Source organism: Sylvia atricapilla, chromosome 14 (genome assembly GCF_009819655.1).
Source record: "Sylvia atricapilla isolate bSylAtr1 chromosome 14, bSylAtr1.pri, whole genome shotgun sequence".
In the NCBI taxonomy this organism is placed as follows: domain Eukaryota; kingdom Metazoa; phylum Chordata; class Aves; order Passeriformes; family Sylviidae; genus Sylvia; species Sylvia atricapilla.
This window is the reverse complement of record NC_089153.1, coordinates 17747369-17768472: the sequence shown is the minus strand read 5'-3', so window position 1 is coordinate 17768472 and position 21104 is coordinate 17747369. Positions and strand designations below refer to the sequence as shown.

At 51.1% G+C, this 21104-nt stretch overlaps 1 protein-coding gene and 1 pseudogene across 2 annotated transcripts; one reads left to right on the top strand and one right to left on the bottom strand.

The window, feature by feature from the left end:
* Positions 1-1135: 1135 nt before the first annotated feature.
* ZCCHC10 (zinc finger CCHC-type containing 10) lies at positions 1136-10294 on the top strand. Of its 2 annotated transcripts, none has more exons than XM_066329428.1 (4): positions 1136-1242; positions 3615-3776; positions 6502-6543; positions 9861-10294. In XM_066329428.1, exons 1-4 carry the CDS (start codon positions 1202-1204, stop codon positions 10129-10131), a joined length of 516 nt encoding a protein of 171 aa, XP_066185525.1. In that variant the 5' UTR covers positions 1136-1201; the 3' UTR covers positions 10132-10294. The 2 variants fall into 2 exon arrangements, with proteins under 2 accessions (XP_066185525.1, XP_066185524.1); XM_066329427.1 differs by lacking the exon at positions 1136-1242 and adding an exon at positions 2553-2747.
* Positions 10295-10756: 462 nt separating this feature from the next.
* LOC136367641 (RNA-binding protein 8A pseudogene) lies at positions 10757-12161 on the bottom strand (annotated as a pseudogene).
* Between the last annotated feature and the right edge of the window lie 8943 nt (positions 12162-21104).

The following is a 21104-nucleotide window of genomic DNA, read 5'->3' as shown; positions in this document are numbered from 1 at the left end:
CAAATCCCGGGGCTTTGGCAGGGCTGCTGCCCTGGGCACGGGAGGGAGCTGGGGGAGAGGGCCACTGCCAGCCCCAGCGCACGGCTCTGCTCACACTCCTTCCTGACGGTATCCACACCGTGCTTCATTCAGAGCTTGACTCCCTCTGTGCCCTGGGCACTCCTGATGCCAGCCTGCAGACTTGCCCGAAATTTAGTCACGTATCAATCCTTGCCTGGCACACCCAACACCCTCCTTTTCCTGTGATCTGCATATGAAACAGAGATATGATTTCACTGGAACTCCGGCTGCACGGTGTGTCCCGGTGTCCTCCCAGAAGCTCCAGCCTCAGTTTACAGTTCATTGCAATTCCAATTCAGTCTCGGAATTCATTAACGCCAGCCAAACACGACTACGAATGTGGGCTTAAAATAATCCCTGGCTGGTATCTGTCACAGGCTCTTCCTTGGGCTGCTGTAAATAGCCCTCACACGTCACCTGAGGTCAGGCTCATCGGGCTATTCTGGGACATTCAAACAGGAAAGGGCTTTGTGATCCCCTCCACTGAGGGATCTGGCAATCAGCTTGCCCCAAGCTCTGACATAAATCGCACCACAGATAACCCTGTTCTCCAAAATCCCACCTCCCTGTGCTACCAAAGTTACGCAGGAGCCGTTTCCACTAGTTCCCTTAGCTCAAGAATTTGCAGGAAAATAAATACTAAAATGATAAATTTCATTTTTCTTCTGGTTTCATCGTTTTCCATCAAACCTGAAAGATAATTAGATAGCATGGGTTTACAAATTAAAACCGTCGGAGCTGGATGACTGCCCACCAAACAAACCGCAAAGTATCCGAGACGGGGACAGGGACAGAGATTGGGATGGGGATGAGGATGGAGATGAGGGCAGGGACCGGGACCGGGCGCTTTAATAACGCGCTGAGAACGGCAGGGGCGATAGAGACTGTAGGCCCGAGGGCGCTGCCGCTCTGGCCGCCGGAGGGCTCAGTCTCTATGGTCCTGGAGGACTCTCTCTATGGTCCCGGAGGACTCACTCTCTATGGTCCCGGAGGACTCACTCTCTATGGTCCCGGGGGACTCTCTCCCTCTCTGTCATGGCGGCCGCTCCCTGCCCGTGGGGCTGATATCCCGGCATGCCCCGCGGCCGTCACTAATCCCGTCGTTCCCCGCGGCGGCCCCACTTCCGGCCCGGCCGTTAAGATGGCGACGCCCATGCACCGGCTGATTGCCCGCAGACAGGCGTGAGTGGGACCGGGGGGGCCGCGCTGGGCGGGCACGGGCTGGTGGGGCCGCGGCGCCCGGCGTTTTCCCGGCGCTCGGAGGCCTCCTCGCCGCTGCGCTCTGTCCCGGGGGGGCGCAGCTCGGCTGAGGGGAAACAGCCCCGAAACACGGCTGGGGTGGAACGGCGGCGGCCTCGGGTGTCCCGTGCGCGGCCGGGGCTTGGGCTCGAGGGTCGCGGCGGGTCCTTTCCTGCTCGGGGCGTTCCGCGAGAGCGGCTGTGCAGAGGCGGAGGGAGCTGCTGGCCTTGGGCGCTCGGTGCGAACGGGACCGCGGGGCTCGGGGAGGAGCTCCCGGGGCACGGCGTCACCTGCTGCTCCTCCTCGCAGACTCCACACTTCACACGGGAAAAAATAGCCTTCGGCTTCACGGTACTCTGATAAGTTTGCGGAGCTGTCAGAAAGGCAGAGAAAAGCCAAGCGTGCGGCTCTCGCTCAGACTCACTCAGACGGAGTGATTCCCTGGGCACCGAAGGGATCTGATTGCAGAGCCCTGGAACGAGGAAACCACATTTTTGCTTGTTTGTGAAGTGCGGCAGATGTGGCGTGCTGGCGTTGGGTTTTCAGCTCTTTGTTGGTTTGGCTGTTGGGGTTTTTTTTTTTCCTTAAATTAATTTATTTCTCTTGTAGCAATTTTGCCCGATCGCAATGTGCAGAATGTGGTCAATTTCTTCGTGATTTAGGAACAATTTCTGTTTTCCAGTGGAAAGTAACCTGGAATTTCAAAATACTCCTGGAATACTCCTTCTTTTAAGTTGCTATTTTGAGGACTCATTTTTTAGATTTGATGTCTTTGTGCTTGCTGGGTCTGTGCTGAGCTGTCCCTCTGTCAGCCCTCCAGGCTTGGAGTCACTGATCCCTGCTAAAAATTTCCTTCATTTTTGTGCTTTTCATTAGTGTGAGACTCATTAGTGCTGATTGTAGATCTGCAGCTCGTGTTCTCCTGGTAATTATCTTCGTTTTAGGGCTTAGTCCTCACCCTTTTGGCTTCCATGAGGTTGGCTGCTTGTGTGAGCAGCTCTGCAAACACTGAATTATGGGGGGTTGATTTAAACATCCACCTTGTTTCTGTGGGCACAGCTCAGGGTGGGTCTGAGGGAGACAAACACTGAATTTGGGGGTTTTGTATTGACGAGGAGGAGAGGGAGGCCTCACTCTGCTGGTGGTAACTGCTGTGGCAAGGAGACAAAGGCAAAGCAAAACCCCTCTGAGCTGTTGGGTTCTGTTCATGCCCAGATATTCTGATTCCTGCCCAAGCCCAAGTTCATTGTGCTTTGCTGGGAGTTTGATCAGGTTTTGGTGCTGGTGCAGCTGAGGGTTTCTAAGGCTTGAGGATGAAGCCAAATGCACTGCATTGAAAAATGTTCAGCACAAGATTCCCTTCAGGAACTGGCACAAGAAGTGGTGGCTGAAGCTGAGGGAGAAGCAATTCACAGCTTGGCTGGAAGAGGGAAAAATGCTCACTGCTGGTCTGTCACTTTGTCCTCATACATGACTCTGGGAGCTTCCTAGATCAACCAGGCTGCAATTTCAGATAGTTTAGATGGGCTGGCTTGAAAAATGAATATTTTGATGCTTGGAATAAAAACTGAAGGTGGCAGGAAACTGAAGTGACAGAGCCCTGAGCTCAGAACTAATTTAGGCGGTGACCTTGAGCAGTCTCCAGGCTGGGTGAGTTCCCTTGTCTGTAAAGGAGCAGAGCAGCTGGGAGAGGAGACAAAACAGCTTTGCAGAGCTTCAGAAGAGCAGCTTGAGAGCTCCAGCATGAAAACAGGAGTCTTTTTCCTTCCCTGATTTCTAAAAATTCCCCCAGGATTTTAGCAGAGTGGGAGCTGCAATAGAGTGTGAAATCTGCCTGCAGGTGTTTGGGGCAGCCAGGGAAGGTGTGCCTCGATTCACTGTGCACAGAATGAGCAGGATTGTCCAGAGATAATCCTTGTGCCAGGCTTTACCAGCTCCTGGGTGGAGCTTATTGGGATTTACTGGGAACCTCTCAGAGAGCCCTGGGCTGTGGGTGAGAATTGGGCGGTTTGGGACTTGGGTGTTAAATTTCAGGAGCTGGAAATGGAGCTGCTGCTCTTTGTCCTGAAAGAGAATTTCAGTGGTAGCAGCCAACTGAGCAGTGTGATTGTTCCCAAGTGAAAATGGTTTAATAAATGAAGATCTGTTTGCCTGAGTTCTGTGTCTATTGGTGTTACAAAAGAAAACCTGCAGCACCTGTGAACATCTGGTTTGATCATAGCTTGTTTCAAGCTGCATGATAAACTAAACATTTTTTTTTCCATGGGTAGAACAGACCTGGAACGAGTTACTTAAGCAATTCTGCATTTTTCTAGGGAGGCAAACAAGCAGCATGTGAGGTGTCAGAAGTGTTTAGAGTTTGGCCACTGGACATATGAATGTAAAGGGAAGAGGAAATACCTGCACAGGCCTTCAAGGACAGCTCAGCTGGCCAAAATCCTTAAGGAGAAAGAAAAGCAACTCCTCCTGCAACAGAGGTAAGACTGGCAGGGTGAAACTGAAATAAAAAAATATGCTGTCCTAGACCATTTTCTGTGATCTTTTCCTCCAGATTGTGGGATGAGTGCTTAATGTTAGAGCTGATTTGTGTGTGAGGGGAAACATGTACATTCAGGTCCCAGAGAATTAAAACCAACATTTTAATTTCATTTACACCTGCTCATGTCAAATACACTTTAAAGTGTTGTGGCCTGTCTGAAACAAAAGCCGTGCACAGAGCCAAAGTTGGATTAGTTGGAGCCTTGTTGGTAGTATTCCCTGAATTCCTTGGCTGTTTGATTCCGTGTTTATGTGCTGTCCAAGCAGATGGATGTGAAAGCTGTGAATGTATTTATAGCAGAGCAGCAATTCTTGCTGCTCAGAGCTGCAGTTACCTGGCCCAGCCCTGCTCCTGCTGCTCCCTGGGAGCTGCAGGGGTCACACAGGGCAGGGAGAGTTGGGTTATCAGCTCTAACTCCAGCATGGTGTAAAACCACCTCTGAATTGCACAAGTCTTTCCTCTCGGGGCAGCTGAGAGAGTGGAAGGAGCAGAGAAACCTAAACTGAACTCTGCATGTGGCACCTGATTTCCTTAACACTTGGCCCTGGGAATACTTTTTAATGCTTCCCCCCAGGTTAATAATTGTTTTAACAAGCAGAGGCAAAAGTAATGCTGCACCTCAGTTTTCCATGAAATTCCTGGGTGTCAGGGTCATTTTTGCCACTCCAGTTTGGTTTCTGGAGCTGGAGAGGGACAGGATCACTCCCAGTGCCACTCCTTACACCTGGAATTCCTGAGGGTTTGGCCACGTGCCCTCAGGCACTGCCAGGATGGGAGGGAGAGCATTCCCACCTTCTGCTGCCTCCTGAGGGGACAGGGAGGGCTCTGGGGCCTCAGCTGCTCCAGCTCAGCAGCAATTCTGAGTCACAGGGCTGAAACCCTGCCTTGAGTGGAGACTCATCAGCTTGTGAGGAGAGTGATGTAAAGTCATTGATTTTGAAATGAATTTTAATCCAGTGAGTAATTGTGAAGTAATTGGAATCAGCCAGAGTTGTAGATGGAGCCAAGTGTCAGAATCCAAGCAGTCCTGATCTATTTAGAGACAGAATCTCTTCAGAGGCTCAAGATTTTTAGGCTAAATTTGAGTTTAAGGCTCAAATGATTTCCTTGTTGCTTTTCTGGCCTTTTTTTCTGGTGAATTCTACAGGTTACCACTGGAGAATGGTGAAATGAGGGTGAAATTCCTTGTCCTGTCCTTAGGCTTGAATCTGAGTGTGGGATCATTTTATGTGGGAGTTACAGCCCTGGCCAGTCTGGCACAAAAGGTTTGGGGCTCTTACAGTGACAGGCATGTGCTGGGAAAAATCATCTTGTGCAAGGAAGCCTGAGTAATCCCAGTGTTTAATCCTGGAAAATAGGGCTGGATTCACAGGGGTTATGTCATCATAAGCTCCTTAGCTGCGCCAGGAGGGATCCTGTTCCTTAGCTGCCAGTGCTACACTTCCAAGCGTGAAGCTTTTTCTCCATGGAAAAGCAACTTCCTGATTCACCCTTGTGCTTTTTGTGTCCCCTGCTTTGGGAGGTTCTTCCTTGCCCTTGGAGGAGTTGGGTCTCCCCCAGGTCTGCTTTGGAGAGCCTGTGTCACCACCTTTAAAGAGCCACGCAGGAATCATTAACCAGAAGGCAAACCCAGCCTGAAAAGGTCAATATTTACCTCTGACAACCTCATCCAGCCTTTTCCAGCATGAACTCCTTTCCCAGTTCTTCCAGGCTTCCTGCTGTTGGCCCCACGGTTCTGGTGGCCATCTGGAGGTGTCAGTAAGCCCCTCAGTGCCTGCCCAGCCTGGAGCAGGGCTGGGAGCTGAGGGAATGCTCATTCCTGGTGCTGTGAGCTCTGAGCCCAACCCTGGGCTGGCTTTGTGGCTCTGAGGGAGTGTCCAGAGCAGAGGAGGAACTCCTGAGTAACCCACGCCTTCCACACCAGAGGGAGGCACTCCCTGAGTGAGGTCCTGTCTCCTCAAAGGTGCTTTGGGGTTTAATTCTGTTCTCAGAGTGACTCCTCTTACCTGGGACTCCCCTGGTCACCTGCAGAGGCCTCAGGGTTGTAAATATGGATGAGAGGGGTTGGAGTCTGAATATCAGTGACTCTTCCCCTTGCCCACAGGAGGGGAGTGTGGAGACCTCTTGAGTGGTGGTCATGTTGTCATACCTTATGTGTGAAAATAAAACGGAGAAATCTCATTTTTCTGGTGGCACACAAAGAACTTCCCTCTGTGGCACCACTAAAACTGTGTGAGGTGATGGACACTCGGGAATCTGAGACACAGAGCTGGGAAGCACCAATAGAAATGGATTTTTCTTTTTGCACTTGAAAGAAATGTGAAAGCTGCAGGCGAAGTCAAGCTTTTATCCTTGCTTTCAATCAATTTTGCTAAATATAGTTACAACTTTTTTGTATCCTTTTCTCCTGTGCCTTTTGCATCCCAGCTGCTGCTGTCCATACAAAATGAGGCAAAGGGGAGAGTAGAGCATAAATAGCACAGAAAATCAGAGGTGAATTGCTGGATTTTCCTCCCCTGCCTCATAGGTGGGATTTGCTCTGCTTTGCCCAGGACTGAGCTGCCCAATGCCCTTTGAATAACAAACTCAGCCTCAGTGTGCTGCTATTTAGTTAATTTTCCTATTGCATTAATCAAAGCCATTATTTTTTTCCCCTTAATTAGCGCTGGAGAAAGTGCTGCAGAAAAGAAGACAAAGAAAAAAAGGTATGTGGGGACTGGCACTGCAGGACTTTGGGAGGGGGGTGACAAAAGTCAGCTTTGCAAATAGCTTTTGGTTTTACTGCTTTTTAGCTTTTAAAACCTGTTTCCAGCTTTTGTCTGACAGAGAGATGGAGATTTTCTACTCCTCTCTGTCCAAAAACTATCAAAAGTTTATTCTGTTTTTCTCCCGCTGCATGATCTTGCTGTAGTGATAAAAGTCTTCCTATTTCTGCCTCAGAGTCCATCAGGAGCCTCTGAAACAAGAGTGGCCCTGGGGTTTCTGGTCTCTCATTGCTCCACCTGCCCATCCTGCTCTGACTTCTGCTGTTTTCATTCCCTTCTCCTGCCAGTTCTCTCTCTCTCAAGTTTTGTCTAGAGGATGAAATAAAACATCCTAAAAAACCCAACCTTAAATCCAAACAAAACCCCCTTGATCCCAAACTAAACCAAAATCCAGGAAATGACCCTGCCTGTCTCCAAGTCCTGCTTGGAGCCAAGAACTCTTTTGACATTGTTTGTACTTTACTTTGCATTAATGTTTACTTGGGAATTTGCTTTCTTAGCAAATGGAAAGGAGGAACAGCCAGAACTGTGGCTGTAACACTCCTGGAATTGTGTTGGGAGTCTGACACCAGGGAATGTCTGTGCAGCCCCAGCATCTCTTCCCCTTTATTGTCACTTCTCTCAGTCTGATCTAAGCCAGTTTTCAGGAGGTGTCTAAAGGCCAGGCCTTGGCTGTGTGTGGCAGGCAGTAAATAAGGCAGAGCAGATCTTTAAAGTGTTCTTTATTCCAGACTGTCCTGTGGAATGTGGTTTATTGGAATGCAGGGCTGTCTCAGGGTGTTTTAGCAAAGGCTGCTTTCCCAGAAGTGCCAATTTATTGCTGGAGTTACTCAGGACTGGTGAGATCATGAATTAACTGGTTTTGAGCTGGGCAGCTCAGGCCTCTTCCTGCCTTGGCTTCCCCAGACACTGCAGCCTTTGCTGGCATAATTATTTACAGGGTGTTTGAGCTCCAAACCAGTGCAAAAATGGGCAGAGCAAAAGGGTTCATGGGGAATGGGGTGGTTTGGGCACTTTTTCATTGAAATTTTAAAACTCTTGTAAATTTGAGTTATTCTTCTGCCTCTGTGCAAGCAGAGAAACTGTCTCTATAAATTCCTCCCAGTCAGTTTGCTATTTAGATTTTTATTATAATATAGGAAGAATTAAATGTGGGGAATCCAGCAAATTCCTAAGTTCCAAATTTAAAATAAAACTCTGTAAAAGTTTGGGCTCTGGCAGGAGGAGCACAAACCTTTTCCACAGAGTGTGTTTGTTTTGATAAAAACACGAATAAGGGAGCTCAGGCCTAACCAGAAAAACAGGCTGGGGCAGAGCAGCTGCTGCAGAGCCCTGGGAGCTCAGGTGACAGAGCCACCTTCCAGCTGCTCCTCGGCCTCAGTGTCCCACCTGGAGTGCTTCAGGGACCCACTGAGGGCCCACGTGGTACTGGAGCACAGGTCAGTCTGGCTGAAGGGCAGGACTGTGTCCTCATTCCCTCCTTTCCTCAGGCCCCAGCTGTGCCCACAATTGTGGGTTGGGTGTCAGTGTCATGTTGGAAACCCCTGGGGGTCACAGAGCAGAGCAGGGTGACAGCCTGGGGGTGACAGAGCAGAGCAGGGTGACAGCCTGGGGTGACACCCAGGGCTCCAACAGCACTTGGCCCACACAAGGGACAGAATCAGAGATGAAGTCTTGGAAACTTTTTCCTGAGGAGGAGGAGGAGGAATGGTACCTGCTTTAAAAATTCTCTGCTTTCACAGGGGTGTGATAAACCCCCAAACCTCAGATCACCAGCCTACAGCCTCTGCAGTCATGTTCCCAAATTGTATTTTGTGTTGGAGTTTTACCTGTTCCATCTCCATCCTCCTGCTGTCAGTACCAGCAGCCCACATGTTGCCTCTCCTGAGAACAAGTTCCTGCCTGTTTCCTCTCCCAGCCCCAGCTCTTACTTCCCTCTGGGAGAGGCAGCTTTAAATTCAATATCCTGATGTTTCTGGGAATGGGTTTTGGAATAAATCTAAACACTGAGTGCCCATGGATTGCTGGATTCTGTGAAAAGTGATCATGAAAAGCAAGTTCAGAGTTACTCAGGAAATCCTCTGATTCCTGCCCCTCTTATGGAACTGCTCAGATTGAGACTACTGCTCCCATATTCTTGATTTTCCTTGTCTTAGTGCTGTTTTTTCCCCAGCAAAGTCAGTGTTCCAGCAGCCCTTATGGATTTATCTGTAATGAACAGTTGTTGTGTCTGCACACAGAGATAGCAGATGTGTTATAAAAACTGCAGTGCTTTGTGGCTTAATCCACACCCACACTTGTCAGCTGACAGGGCTGATAGGATGAAAAAACCTCACACTCTTCACTAACCTTAACACAGGCACTTCCTGAGCTGTTACATTCAACCAAACCCTCTGATAAAAAGTCTGCATTAATTTTCTAATGGAAACAAGATTCTGCATTATCATCATTTACGTTTTTGGATGCTCTTTGATTGACTTTGGTGGGAAGGGAGGTGAATCACTATCTTGTGCTTCGGGGAAAGATCTCTGGAAGAATTGAATTGTACTTTCTTGGAATTCATATCACCCCCCCCTAATCAGAGATGTTGATCTTGAGAACAGTGGCCCCAGGAAGGGCAGAACATGAAAAAAAAAATTGCAGAGCATACAGAAATCCTCTTTGCTGTGCTCATTCTGTCTCAATCTTGGATTGTTTCCACCCTTCTCTTCCACCTGGAAAACATTATCGTGCTGTAGTGGCAGATGCTTTGGGATCTTTTGCCAGGAGTAATCTAAGAACAGTTTTTGCTGAGAACAGCTCTGACCTTGGTGAAATTATTGCTGAAACCTCCCCTGGCTCTTGCAGTGGCAGAATTTCACTGTTGCAATGGTGAGCAGGGGCTGAGCCTGGGTCATTTTCCCCAGGGCTGGGTGGTAGAGGGCAGTAAGCCCAGCAAAGCCCCTGCTCCGGGCTAGGAGCAGATCCTGGCCAGCTCTCCTCTCCCTGCCTCTCTCTGCACTCCTGCTGGGTTAGGTCATGCCCTGGGGCCACTCTGCCATTGCTCAGATGGCCAAAATCCAGTCATCCGGGAGTGGAAAAGGGAGGGGAGAGCCCAGGAATTCATCCGAGATGGATGCTGAGGCCTGGAAATTTCGATGGCGAGGTGTGGAAATTCTCCAGGCAAATAATTGACGTTTGGATTGTTACGACAGAGCAGAGGGAACACGGTGTGATGGGCTCTGGCAGGGTGTGCTCAACTCTTTGTTCTCTCTCAGGTCCAAGAGTGTGACCAGTTCCAGCAGCAGCAGCAGTGACAGCTCAGCCAGTGACTCCTCCTCTGACAGCGAGGACTCCTCTACCTCCTCCTCCTCCTCAGACAGTGACAGTGAGGACAGCAACTCCTCCTCCTCATCCTCCTCCTCCTCCTCCAGCAGCTCTTCCTCCTCCTCCGACTTTGAGTCAGATTCCAGCTCCTCCAGCAGCAGCAGCAGCAGCACAGACAGCAGCTCTGAGGATGAGCCCCCAAAGAAGAAGAAGAAGAAATAGCTGGGGAGGTGCAGGACTGGTGTGGAGTGACACTGCCCTCCCAGGGGGCTGGAGCACACAGCTGCCAAACGTTCAGTGGTCAACCTTTCTACTGCTCAGATTTTGAAGTGTTTTGCGTAGTTGTTCTAGGACATGGAAGGTATTAAATGGCTCGTGAGACTTACCAAGAGAGTATTTTTGTGGTTTATCCTTTTATGGAAGATTTTACTTTTTTAGTTTGGAAAAAGAAAAAAAAAATCTATCATCAGATTCGTTTATATGAGCTCAAGTCCGGTAACCTGGATGTTTACATGCTGGAAAACAAAAGCTTTTTATTGCAGATTATGCTGTACATCATGTGCTGTTCCTCTGTTAATGACAGCTTCACTTCCACTGACAAAAATCCTCTCAGCTGTTACAAGCAGAAGGTTTTCAGTGCTGCTGTGGGGCACTGAAATGCTCTGGCATTGTTGAACCTGAATGCACCACATGTCCCACACAGAGGCTCCCATCTCACTGGTGACAAATGGATTCTGTGCTGCTGAGCTTGTGTTCCAATGGCTTTTCCTGATGCTTCCAGGTCCAGTCTTAACTGCACCATCCAGTTGAGCTGTGTTGATTTGCTCCTGATCAATGTAGTGCTTGTCCTGCCCACGGGCTCTGGGTTTTTCACTCCCCTGTGTCCTTGGCTGGTGTCTTGGAGGTGTTTGCTGAGTGTTGGTGTTGGAAAGCAGCAGCTCAGTGAATCGGGGCTGGTGCTGCTTTAGGAGTTTCATCTCTGTGCCTTTCTTTTTGTCTTGGGTTGTAATGCAAGATGTAACCAGAAGTCTGTATTGTATTACCAGCTGTTGAAACTGGTTGGGGGGGATGTTTCCTTTATCTCTTCCATGACCCATTCCTCATAACTCCAGGAGCAGGGGCTGGGTGTGTTCTGTTACTGGCCAGCTGTTAAAACCAGCTGGGGCAGGGTTCTTATCCCTTCCAGGGCCCATCCTCCCTCTAGGGATATCTGCTGTTCATGGGCCATGACTGAGCAAATTACATCATCCCATTGGAGATGATCTACCTGGAAAAACCTGAGATTCAGAACACCAGGAAAAAAAATTAAATCTTTTATTTATTTATTTAACAGAAAACAAGGAATTCCTGGTGGGATAAATGCCATGGGAGATTAGGCACCACTTGCTTGGAGCATGGCAAAAACTCCCGGGATGTACTGGGATGGGGGGCTAGAGGGGATCCCCCAAACCTGAGGGAAACCCTCACAGACTGCTGCTTCTCTCATCTTGATCCTTTTAAAACAATAAAATGCCATAAACCCCAAATTTCCCTGGGGCTGGAGCTGGTTTGGCTCCTTGAGGCTGTGTACAAAGCCCAGTTTCCCCCAGTCTGGACTTGGAACACAAATGGGGGAAGTTTGGCTGTATCCAGCTGTGCCTCAGCTGGTCCCACCCCTCTGCTTGCCCTTGGGGGCCCTGGTGAAGCACCAGCCACCACTGAGCAGCTGCCCCAGGAGCTGCTGCCCCTTGCCTGTCCTGTGCTCAGCAGCTGTAGCCCTTCTCACACCCTGTGCTCTGCTGCAGGCTCAGCTGATGCTCCTGACCTCCCCGAACTGGGACACTCACTGGTGCACATCCTCCCTGTGCAGCCCCGACACAAACACCCACAGCTCTCTGTGGGCCTGGCTCATCCCTGTCCTGCTCCACGCTGTGGTAATCCTCACGTTCCTGAGCATGGGATCCTTCCTCTTCCTGGCCTTTTCCTTCAGCCTGTGGATGTTCTCATCCACAGCACAATCCTCTGTGCCCACCTCGTGAAGATCCAGCCTGTCTGCCATCTTCTCCAGAATGCTGGGCACCAAAATCTTACTTTGGAAAGACAGGTGTCAGCCAGAGAAAGCCAGAGCTGCCCTGGGAATGAAGAATGTAACCCCCCTCTGAATTTTTATAATTTTGAAATTAAGGAGCTTTCAGGCAAAGATACGGGAATAGGGTAACAGTTCTTTACTAGGAATACTGGAAATAAAAAATATATAAGAAAAGCAAACAAAAAATAAACACTGACAGAATACAATCTCACTCCTTGTTGGTCAGGGTGTGGGTGTCAGCCCAGATAAACCCTCCTGCAGCGCCAGCTGTGGTTCTGTGGGAGCAGAGATGATCCTGGAGAAGCTCCAGTGGTGCTGAGCTGGGTCTGGTCTCCTCTGGGAATCCAGTGCACACAGGCTGTGCTGGGCTCTGAACCCCAGGGCTGATCCAGGTGGGAATGCTGGGCTCCTCCCCTGGGTGGAGCCTGTCCCAGTGGGCTGCCGGAATTGTCTGAGCCCTGCAGTGAGCCTGGGTGGCCCATGGACAGCAGATACCCCTGGGGGAGGGTGGGTCCTGGCAGGGATAAAGGAAAACACCTCCCCAGCCTGGTTTTAACATCTGGGCCAGTAACAGCAGGCCCCTGCCCCCTGGAGTTATGAGGAATGGGGCATACAAGAGCTTAAAAAACACCTCCTGAATTGGTTTCAAAAGCTGGTAATAGAATACATACTTCTGGTCACATCTTGCATTGCAACCCAAGCCACTTCTGTAAATTTGGTGTACCCCAGTGAGACAAGGGCTGGAGTGGGTGTTCTGCAGAACTCCATCTGAATCTTCCCATCCAAAATATGCTCAGCAAAACCAGAGAAATAACAACAAACAGAACTGGGCACTGTTTTCACTGGATGCTCAGTAAAAAAGAGACTCCTTGAGGTAAAGGTCTCGAAGGCCAGTTCCCCTTTGGATGTGTTCCCCAAGGAACGTGTGACATGCAGGATTGCCAGGTGGGCACGTGCTGAGTGACAGTCTGCAGGAATTCAGCCATTCTTTGATCGTGGGAATGGCCCTGGAGCAGCAAAACCCCCACAAACCAAACAAAAGCAGATCCAAACACCTGCAGAACAGGGATTGCTGGATGCAGAGTGGGAATTATTTGTTTTTCTGGTGGATTGAAGCAGTTGCCGTTAGTATTTTATTTGGTGATGCAGTCTCCTGAATTTCTTATTGTTGGAGTGCCCTTTTTGGGGAAGGGGCATCACTTGTGGAAGAATCCTCAAGTATCTTGGTTTAGGTTAAATACAGCAACTAAACTATTTTCTATATTTTTATGGAAAAAGTAGTGTGTAGACTTACTTTGGAATAAACTGTACTTATTTAAATGTTTGAAAAGACCTGTGTTGTGTGTCTGTCTGTGACCACTCCTGTGTTTTACAGAACACGCTGCAGACTGTAAATAAAACTACCAGAAAGGTGTTTAAGTCTTCTGGAGTGAATGTACCATTTAATGGGAAAGTGAATAAATTATTAAACAGTAGTTACTAAGTTGATGCTTACTGCAAATATCTAAAATATTTGTGGTGTTTGTGTGCAGGTTTCAGCTGGAGCTGCCCTGGCATTCCATCACACAGGGGCAGGATTGCTCCCCAGGAAGTTCTCCAGCCCAAAGTCCCTATGTATCCAGATTATTTTTTAAAAAAAGTTTCATTTCAAATACAATGTTTGTATTGGCTTTTTTTTTTTTTTTCCTTGCCTTTATGGTTGCTTTGCGTCTACATGTTTTTATTTTCCAGATTAAAGCCCCCAGCCTGGCCAGAGCCCTTACCCTCCTTCATCTGCCACTACCTGACTTGCTGCTGGATTAGGAATTTTTATAAAAACCCTGTTAAGCAGGAATTGTTCCAGGGACTGCACTGTTTAATCCCTCCCACTCCAAGCAAAGCTGCCACTGCTCATTGCGGGGGAGCGATTGATGCAGCCTGGCAGGAAAACAGCCTCGGGAAAAGCTGTCACCTTTCAAGGAGAAATGCTGGAACAGAGGGGAGAGCAGGACAAGGGGAGACAGCCCCATTCCTGAGCCCAGGCCTTTGTAAACCCAAACAGCTGCTGCCCACTGACAGCTTTGGGGTGCTCTGGATGCAATTGCATTGTTCAGTCTCTGGATTAGTGCACTGTTTTATTTTCTTAGGGAGGAGTCCTTAATACACAGGGAATGGATTTGCTTTGTGAAATCCCGTTTGTCCGAGCTGTGTCTTTCACCTGTCCTGTGTCATTGTCGTGTCTATGATGGCACACAGGAGAACGGGTCCTGTCTGAGGTGGATCTTCACAGCCTTTGTTCAGCCAGGCTGGGTGCTGCAGACCTCGACACCAGAACAGCAGAGAATCCCAGAATCCCAGGATGGTTTGGGCTGGAAGGACCTTAAAGCCCACCCAGTGCCACCCCAGCCATGGCAGGGACACCTCCCACTGTCCCAGGCTGCTCCAGCCCTGGCCTTGGGCACTGCCAGGGCTCCAGGGGCAGCCACAGCTGCTCTGGGTGACCTCTGCCCTCCCAGCCAGGAATTCCATCCCCAAATCCCACCTAACCCTGCTCTCTGGCGGGGGGAACCCACCCCCTGTGTCCTGTCCTTCCCATCCCTTGGAAATCCTCTCTCGTGCTCTTTTCCTGCAGCTCCTCCCGCGCTGAGAGACCACAACTGGGTGACCGCGAGGCTTCTCCAGGCTGAACAATCCCAGCTCTCACAGCCCTTTCCGGGCCCGGGATGGTCCTGGAGTGATCCCGGTGTGATCCCGGAATGATCCCAGTGTGATCCCGGGGTGATCCCGGTGTGATCCCGGAATGCTCCCGGTGTGATCCCGGAATGGTCCTGGGATGGTCCCGGGGTGATCCCGGTGTGATCCCGGTGTGATCCCGCCGCCGCCAGGGGGCGCCGCGCCCTCGGGAGCGCCCCCCCCGCGCCCGCCCCACGTGACTCTCCCGCCGCGGCCCGAGGGGGCGGGGCCTGATCCCGGCCACGCCCCCACGCGCGCGCGCTCCGCCGGGGTCACGTGGTTCCCCGCGCGTCACGTGATCGGGGCGGCGGCGGCGCGCGGGGGCCGCCGGGAAGCGCCAGGCGGGACCGGGCCGGGATCGGGATCGGCACCGGGAGCGGGCCCAGCGCAGCCCCGGCCGAGCCGCGGTCCTGCCCGAGCCCTGCGAGCCGCCAGCCCGGCGCCGGCCCGCCATGGACCGCCGGGACCCCTACGGAGCGGCCGCCCGCTTGTGAGCCGCCCCCCCCTTTCCCCCGGGCCGGGCCCGCCCCGCGCCCCCCGGCGCTCCGCGACTCGCCGGCGGCTCCTCGGGCCTCATCGTTCGCCGGTGGCGGCAGCCAGGAGATGGTCCGGGCCTAGCGGAGCGGCCAGCGCAGGTGAGCGCGGCCGGGCCTCCCGCCGGAACCGGGGCAGAGCGGCGGGCCCGCGCCGCCCCCGGGCCGGCCGCTCCCGGCACATCCCGGCCGCTCCCCGCCGCGGAACCGCCGGGCCCCGGGCCGCGATCGGCCGCTCCAGGCGCCTCTCCCGGCGGGAAGCGCGGAGCTCCCCGCGGTGACACGGAGCGGAGGGCGGGGGTCCCTGCGGAGCCCGGGGCATTCCCCGCCGCCGCCTTGGCGCTGGCCCGGGGCCCCGGGGCCCTGCGCTGCGCTCCCCGGGGATGGATTTAATCCTGTGCCGGTAATTGACGTCAGGGCTTTGTTCCTTCCCCTTTGCTCTCCGCGGCTTGGGGCCGGCATGCAGCGGGCAGAGCGGCCCGGCTCCCGCGGCTCCCGGCGCTCCCGGGACCGGCTCCGGGCAGCTGCCGAGGGTCGGGGCACCGGGGGGCCGCGGTTCCGGACACAGGCCCGTCCCGGAGTGAGTGGGCGGCGTTATGTAAAGCCTCATCCCTGCTGGGGGCTTTTATTGGACTTTGGGAAACAGCAGTCGCTTAATATCCCTGGACTCTGGGCAGACTTTTTTCCCTTTTTTTCCCTTTTCCAATGAACAAAACAAAGCCGGCAAGTGTTGAGATGTGTGACCCGGGTATCCGTGCTTTCAGGGCTGTGTCTGAAGTGGTTTCACTGAATTTTGGGGGAGAGCTGAGTGCTTGTGCCCAGACCTCCCTCACAGCCTGGGCAGACGCTTTTCAATGGGAAAGGAGCCTGGAGAGGGGCAGCTGTGGGACCTGCTGTTCCCCCAGCCTTCTCTCGCCTTGTTACAGCTTTGTTTGATCATTTTCTCAAGAATTTGGGTGGTTTTAAACATTCCTGTTTCCAGTGATGGCACCAGGCCCCCACCTGCCCGGGAGTGAACAGTCCCTTGCTCAGTGTCCCTCCTTGGGGTGAAGTTCTGCTCAGGTCTGTGTGTTTCTGTGTCACCTGGGCTCCCTCCCAGCTCCTGAGCGCTCAGGTGGATTCCTAGTTCCTGACGTTCCTTTGAAACGACTGAATTCTTCTCTCAGGTCCCTGGCAAATGGGGATTTGCAGCCCGGGGGAGGATTATTGCAAAACAGGATCTAGTGAAGTGCTTTGCAGGAGTGGTTGTGCACCTGATTGGTCATTTCATCGTCTCCTCTAATGAGGGAAACGTGATTAAACTCCTGGTGCTGCTGGTGTGTGTCTGTGACAGTCCCAGTGTCACACTGGAGTTACTCACTGGTTCTGCTGGGACTGGGGCAGGGCTTGTTGGGCAGGAACAAAAGAGAAAAATTTATCTTTTGGCGTGATGAATATCTTGGCTTTATTAATGTATCCATGTCAATTTTTGTCATTTGCTGCCTCCTGAGCAGTGTGTTTGCAGCTCTGGGTGAGAGCAGGCTCTCCCATGTTCAGGAGTGAGACAATCCTGGAATCTCCTGAGCTGGGAAGGACCCTCAGAATCATCCAGTGCAGCTCCTGGCCCTGCCCAGAGCCCAAAATCCCACCCTGGGCATCCCTGGGGCGCTGTCCCAGCTCTCCTGGAGCTCTGGCAGCCTCATGCCCATTCCCTGGGGAGCCTGGGCAGTGCCAGCATCCTCTGGGGGAAGAACCTTCCCCAAAATCCAACCTGAACCTGCCCTGAGTCCTGTCCTTGTCACAGACTGGAGCTGCAGACCCCAAGGAGCTCTGACCTCAGGTTCCTCCAGCAGAACAAACCAAGTGCCCTCAGCAGCTCCTTCATGGTCCTTCCACCCCCTCCCCTTCCCCAGCTTTTTTATCTCTTTTGTATTGTGGTGCCCAAAAGTGCCCCCGGGGCTCCTGTACAGTTTAACAGCAATGAAGGAAAACGGTGAATTCCAACTCCGGTCTCAAAAGCTGTCTCAGGTTCCTGATGTCTCCTCTAAACATCTTTGCAGCTCTTGTTTTATGACTTTTCTCCTCGTCTCAAACATTGAGCGAGTGAGACTGAGCCCCTGGGGTCACTTTTTGTGTGAGAAGCCACTCGGCAACCCAGAAAAATAATTCATATTGATGTGTTTAGAATTCTTGCCAGTTCTAGTGACCTGAACTTGAAAAACCCAACTTGGATCTCTGGGGTGGTTTTTTTTTAGGAAGCTGCAACGTGGAGATGCTTTTGCATGGTTCTTTATCGAGAAGATGCCACATTTGTGCCTGCACAAACCACAGAGTTTGCTTCTTGGGAGCCTTGTAGGTGCAGAGCTGCAGCAGACCTCTGTGCTGAGGTCGCAGGTGGCCCGTGGCAGGGTGGCACTGGCCCAGCAGTGCTGTGCCTGTTTTCCAGCGTGGGTGCTCCTGTGTCGGATGTGACTAAGGACATGTGTGACCTGTGCCTTACTGACTGAGACGGGGCCCTTGGCGTCCTCTGAGGCCTGGCAGCAGGGGTCTGTGACCTGGTGATGGTGGCACTGCTGTCATTGTGTCCCTCTCTGCATTGGGACAGGTGCCAAAGCTGCCGGTGGCTGTTGCTGGTGCCTCCCTCCCTCTCCTTCCTGCTCTTGGTTTGGGAGGTTTGTGATCATCCCTGTCCCTGCTCTTTGCTCCAGATCATCAGAAATTTGCAGCGTGGAGGGCGGAAATACTGAGAGCTGAGGCAGGGGAGCAGCACCTCTGCCATGGGCAGATTTGGGCACGTGGAGAGAGTTTGAGCAGCTTCCAGGAGGCCTCAGCGAGGTGTGTGCTGAGCTGGGAGGAATAGGAGTTTGCAGTGTCGTGTTTGGAGTCCCCCCGTGTGAGGATGTAGGGAGAGTCTGGAGTTTCTGGTGACTGAGGTTTCTTTTCTGTGGCAATAATTGTTCTTGGCCACATAATTTCAGTTTGTTACTCACCTGTGGTTTGCTCTGCAGCCTCATTTCCTTTCTCTGTCTGCTACAATGTCACAGTTATCTTCAGCAGGGGCTCAGAAATAACTGAATTTGAGATTAGATAGCTAAATTTCGGTTTAGATTAGATCCACAGAAGGAATCCTTTCCTGGCAGGGTGGGCAGGGCTGGCACAGGGTGCCCAGAGCGGCTGGGGCTGCCCCTGGCAGTGCCCAAGGCCAGGCTGGACACTGGGGTTGGAGCACCTGGGACAGTGGGAGGTGTCCCTGCCATGGCTGGGGTGGCACTGGATGAGTTTGGAGGTCCCACCAAGACCCTCCTGTCCTCCTTTGCCTTCAGTGTCTCCCTCAGATCTGCACCAAAACCAGAATGAGGTTGGTGTCACCTTCTCTAAACTGGGAGAGCAGAGCACCCCGAGCTCTGGGGAGATGGAGGGGCTGTAGGATGAGGAGGAAGCGTCTGGAAACGAGTCAAGAAACTTTAACAGATGACATTTAGCTAGAGCAGGGTTAGATGTATGTAAAATATCTTGCTAACTGTGTTAAACTAAGAAAATCAGCCATCAAGTTCATAGAATTGCAAAACTCCAGATGAAAGAACTTGTGTGGCAGTTATTCTTCTCTTGCAGGATGGTTCCCTCTCTGCAGTCACTAATGACTAAGAGGATGCTCTGCAGCTTGTGAAATGACAGGGCTGCTGTCACTGCTTAGGAAATCCAAGCTTCCAGCCCCTGCTCCTCCCTGACAGCACAGTCAGCCCTGAGAGCTGAAGCTGTGCTGTTCTCTGGCTCTTCTCTCCTGCAGGAATCCAGCTTTATTCCCTTTTTAGCTGTTTGCACTAGATGCAGTATTCCAGCTGAATATTCCCACTTTGGGGCAGTGCTGGTGCTCTCTGAGGTGAGCTGTTCTGAGCAGCTCCTTGGGGCCAGGCCAAAATTCCCATTTCCCTGGAGCTGGGAGAGGTTTGCCTCATGCACTGGAGTCTCCTTTGGTGTCTGCCACCTCCCCAGGCTCTCAGACTTCTACAACTTTCCCCATTTCTTTCTTCAGCTCTGCATTTCAAGCCCCTCTTTTCCCTAACCGTGGCTTTTCTCCCCAGTGCTTGGAGTTCCTCAGGTTGTCTTGTTCTTACTTGGTTCATTAATTCTTGCTGATGAATGTAAAACCTGGGTTATTAACTGCCAGTAGCACCAGGTACCAGCAAGAAAAAAAAAAAAATCTTATACTCCATAATATACAAACGTGGAATAAGGGAAGTTCTTGCCCTGAAGTCTTGAACTAATTTTCTTCTGTTAACAACTCATTAAGAGAAATCTTCCTGCTCATCTTTTTATGGAAAACAACACCTCATGGAGCAGCTCAGAGCTCCCTTTCACTGACTTTTTTTTTTTAACAGTTCATCTTAGTTTTTATTCACGTCACAACCTTCATGGATAAACGACTTGAGCGTGCTGCTTTCATGTTTTATATCATTAAACAACTGCAGTGTGCTTTTCCTCATGTGTAACCCTGTAGTGATCATGTTTTCCAGGAGAGGCTGGTTTGGCATTCTCTCTCCCTGTGGATGGGAGTGCTCCTCTGCAGCCCACAGCAGTTCCTCACTATCCCCAGAAGTGCCCTGGGAGCATCAGGAGGCAGGATAATGGTGTGCTTCTCCTCGGTGTGTTTGCTGCTGAAGGATTGATGTTCCCACGTTGTTTGCAGTTTCCAAGAGCAGCTTTAAGCTGTTTGTCCTTTGGGCTGGAAGCTTCCCTCAGTGTTTGAGCTCGGTGGGTTCCTGTGGAGGGGCAGAGATGAGCCCTGGGGTGGTTCTGCTCCTCCTGCAGCTCCTGGGCTGGCTGAAGGTTTGGAACCGTCAGAAAAAGTCTCAAACCAAAGCAGATCCTGAAACTTTGAGGTTTTCCAACTCTGTAACCTTTTGCTGTGTGGGGGGTTAAAATGAGAGGGCAGCCAGGTGGTTTTGGTGTCACTTTGTCATCTCCTGGACGTGAGGCTTTGGTGCCTCACTGCACCATCATTGACAGACATTTTCCAGTTGGAGAAGAAAATAAAGAATGTTTCATTTGCAGAACCAGGCACTGGGAAAAGAGTGTTTGTGATCAGTGACAAGTTAAACTCCTGAGACAGAGGAAACTCTTTCCACTTGTCCTTAGCTGGGATTCTAAGATTTCACCGAGGTAAATTGTTCCAGAGCAGATATTTCCCTCAACAGTTGGTTCCTGTGGAAATTTCCTGCCATTGAGCAGTCATTCAGTTCTTCACTTCATTTTCCTTTGGAATTCTTCATGTTCACTTTCCTTTGTGTGATCCTGTTGAAGGTGTCTGATTTTAGATGAGTATTGGATATTTATGTTGGTTGTCTGCTGTGTTTTTATGTAAATTAGGCTTCAAAAACTGTGCTCCCCTGTATTTCCCTGTTCCTACTGCCATGGCTATAAAAGCTCAAACCTGATCATAATTGTCCAACTTTGTGCATTCACATGGAGGCTTTTTTTGTTGTTTTGTTTTTGTTTCTGCCTTTAATTTAATTTCCAAAAGACGTTAAAGAGATTTCAGTGATGGAAGTGCTTAAATGGTTTTAATCAGGCTTTGATGTGCACAAATCATTAAAGCGAGGAGGATGAAGAGATCAAGAGTCCCCAGTTCCCTTTGTATGGTTTGGCTGCAGAGGAACTCTGCAGGAGGAAATGTTCAGGAAATCCCAACGGCGCAGGAGCAGCCACAGGACAAGGGACAACAGCCTCAAGCTGTGCCAAGGGAGCTTCAGGCTGGATTTTGGGAAAATTCCATCATGGAAAACCTTCTCCAGCCTGGAGTCCCCAGCCCTGACTGGCTTAAAGTGTGGAGGTGGCACTTGGGGCAGTGACAATGGTTGGACTCGAGGAACTTGGAGAGTTTTTTTTTCAGCCTGAATAATTCT